Source organism: Peromyscus leucopus, chromosome 1 (assembly GCF_004664715.2).
Source record: "Peromyscus leucopus breed LL Stock chromosome 1, UCI_PerLeu_2.1, whole genome shotgun sequence".
NCBI classification, from domain to species: domain Eukaryota; kingdom Metazoa; phylum Chordata; class Mammalia; order Rodentia; family Cricetidae; genus Peromyscus; species Peromyscus leucopus.
This window is the reverse complement of record NC_051063.1, coordinates 98,479,009-98,483,165: the sequence shown is the minus strand read 5'-3', so window position 1 is coordinate 98,483,165 and position 4,157 is coordinate 98,479,009. Positions and strand designations below refer to the sequence as shown.

Sequence of the window (4,157 nt, the reverse complement as noted above, 5' to 3'; positions counted from 1 at the left end):
ACACCTTACCCATTAAACATGCTATTGGGTCTGAGGTCTTCTAGCCCACATTGCCTTGCATAGGAACTTATAGACATAATACATAGTGATGATACCTAGCCAAGAACAATAAAACTCTTTGTGGAGCTTCAGTCAAGCAAAAACAGATGTCTCACAGGTTCTGTTAAGAGTTCCATTCTTCATTACTCCCTGTGCTTGCTTCTTGTGTGCACTATTATCAGCTACAGGAGGTAACCAAGGTCATGTGCTAATATCAGGTCTTCCTTCATTGGTCTCTTAACATCACTTTGTACCTTCCACAACAGATTCAGTTCTGTTTTTCCTACCTATCCCGCTGCACAGACATTCACATGGGCATGTGTCTATGCAGTCAATGTCCACAGGACTCAGCTGCTCAGGCAGTGCCTGCCTCAGCTATCAATGCTCTAGATCAGGCTACCCCTACCTCTTACCAAGTTCCTTCCTCAGACTCCTTTTAGTCACTCATTACACAAGAAAATGCTAAGAAATACTGCTTGAGGGTCCATTGCTGTTTATTTTAAAATTTAAGAAAATTAAATCAATATTTCCATTTGCTGGTTACAAAAATAACACAAATAAGAAAATTACTACTCAAGTTCAATAGGAGAAATACCCTAAAATAATTATTTACTATAAAACTGAGTTTTATTGATTTTGATTTTTTTCTGCTATAATTATTAGAATTTGTGGATAGTGCATCAGTTCCTTGCCTAATGTTCTGCCCTAACATGGAATTGCCACTTCTCCATTATGATGTTTAAGTCTGTGTTTGTCAATTTTCTCTGTCAATTTTAGGAGTTCCTTTAGTGAGTGTAAGTCTTGCCTTTATGCAATAAATTCTCATCTTCTGGGAGTCTCTCATTTCTTCCCTGAGAGCACATTTAAACACACACACACACACACACACACACACACACACACACACACACACACACACATATATATTTCTGTAAATTGTGTAATTTTTCTTATTTGTTATACTGAGCACTCCTCTCTCTCCCTCACTCTCTCTCTCTGTCTCTGTCTCTGTCTCTCTCTCTGGTTTGTCCAGACAGGGTTTCTCTGTGTAGCTCTGGCTGTCCTGGAACTCACTCTGTAGATCAGTTGGGATTTGAACTCAAAGAGATCCACCTGCCTCTGCCTTCCTGAGTGCTATGATCAAAGGCATGTACCACCACTGCCTGGCATATTTTTACCTCTTAAATTGTTATTAGCAGTTGTCATCATATAAAGGAATAGGCTTCATTATGACATTTTCATACAAGTACATCATTTATTTTGATCATTTTTACAACATCCATATTATTGTACTTTAGTATTGGTTCCATTTTTTGCTTATTTTCTTGATGGCTCCTGCATTCATTCATTGTGAAAGAAACCTGTAGCGTCAGACATGATCCAGATACAGAAAGCTCAGAAAAACAAGCTAGAAAACACACCCAAGAGGATTCATTAATTTACCATTCCCTAGACTAATGTTTCCAGGGGAGACCATTTCTTCTGGTAGGTAAGTCTCTCTGAAGACAGCAATAGAAGAGGCAGGTGAGGATGCCACAAGCTTAGAAAGCAAAGTAATGTGCTTCTCAACAAAGCCTCAGCTTACTTTTGTCCTTCAGTGCATTTAGGTGGGGCCTTTTGAACATCTCTTCCAATTTCTACTTTCTTTGATCATTGTTACCACAGGGAAACAGGAATAAAGAAATCTGAGCATCTAGACCCAAGACAAGTTGGATAAATAATGTGGAGCTAGAGGATTTCCTTCTATGCAACCTGTTAAACAGAAACAGTTTCTACTCATTCTCAGGTGTCAGAACTGGAAGACATCTTGATCCATAGGACACTAACCAAAGAATGTTAGCTGCCTGGCTACCCCCATGTCTGTCTCCAGAGAATATCTGCAGATTAAAGGAAGGGATAACAACCCTGACACCTGACATTATAAGAATTCCCCCTATACATACTTAACCAACTTAGCAAAACAAACCACTGAAAAACCACTTCTGCCCTCCTTTCTACTGAATACCCTCCATCTTCATGCAGCTGAAGTGGAGCAGAGGTGGTCAGGCATTAGCCCTCTCTCACCTGAGGTAAGGAATTTTTCTCTAATTTAATTAAATGTGTAGCCTATTAGCATGTTATGGCAATATAAAGAGTCCAAATCAGAACTTAAAGGCTTAAAGTACAGTATCAGATTTGCTCTTGCTTTGAGTTCCATTGTCATTTCAACTGTTCTGTTTTAGGACTGATAAAGGCATGCTCAGACCCCACAAGTACATTCATCTGCTTTGTTGTAAATACACATTACTTTACACTGTAGGAATAGTACAACAGTTTTTGCAAAGATAACATTACATAATGCTTTAGTAATAGAAATGTGCTATGTGCTCTACTAGAACATGTATGTGCAATGATGTACTAGTATATCATTGTGTGCTCCTTACTAGTACTTCTATGAGTGCTGATGTCATCTATCCATGAGTTCTGCTGTAGTGTTGCACCCAGTGTATTTCTGTAACAATATATCTGTGTATGACCGTACTCAGACATCTATGTGTTTTTCTTTATGAGATCAAAGTCTAGAGCTGAGTCCTTCCTTTCCAGTAGTAATTTTAATACCCATCTTCAGAGGTTTTATTAAGATACAATTAGAAGTCAGGAATTTGAATATCAACAAGGAAAATTATTTACACATGAGAAAGATAGCATTTTATTATTGGGGTCTCAAGGTGCTAACATAAAAAATTAGGTCTATATTAATAAAATTTCATTGACTCATCTGCTTCTAGGTAACTAAAGATATCATTCAAAATGGAATTCTGGAACTCCACCTTGGGAAGTGGCTTCATTTTGGTGGGGATTCTGGATGACAGTGGCTCTCCTGAACTGCTCTGTGCTACAATCACAACCCTGTACACATTGGCTTTGACTAACAATGGACTGCTGCTCCTGGTCATCACCATGGATGCACGGCTCCATGTGCCCATGTACCTTCTACTTGGGCAGCTTTCTCTCATGGACCTCCTCCTGACATCAGTCATCACTCCCAAGGCTATCATGGATTTTCTGCTCAAAGACAACACTATCTCCTTTGGAGGTTGTGCCTTTCAGATGTTTCTAGAACTGGCACTGGGTGGTGCAGAGGACCTCCTTCTGGCCTTTATGGCCTATGACAGGTATGTGGCCATTTGCCATCCTCTGAATTACATGATCTTCATGAGGCCAAGTGTCTGCTGGTTTATGGTAGCCACATCATGGATCCTGGCATCCCTGATGGCCCTAGTATTTACCATCTACACTATGCAGTATCCCTTCTGCAAATCTAGGGAGATCAGACACCTGTTCTGTGAGATACCTCCTTTGCTGAAGCTGGCATGTGCAGACACATCCACATATGAGCTCATGGTTTATTTGACAGGTGTCTCTGTGTTGATTCTCCCTCTTGCTGTTATCCTAGCCTCTTATGTGCGAATTCTTTTCACTGTACTCCACATGCCCTCACATGAGGGCAGGAAGAAAGCCCTTGTCACCTGTTCTTCCCACCTGATTGTGGTTGGGATGTGGTATGGGGGTGCTTCCTTCATGTATGTTCTTCCCAGTCAATTCCACAGTCCCAAACAAGACAATGTCCTCTCTGTTTTCTATACTATTGTCACTCCAGCTCTGAATCCCCTCATCTATAGCCTGAGGAATAAGGAAGTCACTGGGGCTTTAAGGAGAATTCTTGGAAAATGGTTGTTGCCAACCTAATCTACTTTCTAGGTAGTTCTTTCTAATAGCCACCTTCTAAACTTCCTCCTCAGTCAGCTTTCAGCTATGAATGTAATACTCCTGGATAAATCAAGTCAGTAAAAAGTGTATCTGTTTATTTTGAAGTACAGGAATTAAACTACTCTGGTTAAATACTGTGTGAATCTTTTCTCCATGAGATATTTTATGGGATAATTACCTAGATACAACCTCAATGCATATTTATGTGAATTATTCCACTTTGGATTCAGGCAATCATCTTAGTGAGTTATGTCACCGTAAAAGGTTTTTTTCGCCTGTTGGCACACTGGGATGTTCTTCTCCTTATTATATGTTGGCCTTACAGAGTAATAATGAGATACTCAGGTTTGATGTCAGAGTACAAGGTT

At 39.9% G+C, this 4,157-nt stretch overlaps 1 protein-coding gene across 1 annotated transcript; it reads left to right on the top strand.

The window, feature by feature from the left end:
- Positions 1 to 2,829: 2,829 nt before the first annotated feature.
- On the top strand, positions 2,830 to 3,788 carry LOC114710259 (olfactory receptor 2AG1-like). Its single transcript, XM_028894363.1, has one exon. It carries the CDS (start codon positions 2,830 to 2,832, stop codon positions 3,766 to 3,768), a length of 939 nt encoding a protein of 312 aa, XP_028750196.1. The 3' UTR covers positions 3,769 to 3,788.
- The last annotated feature ends 369 nt before the right edge of the window (positions 3,789 to 4,157 follow it).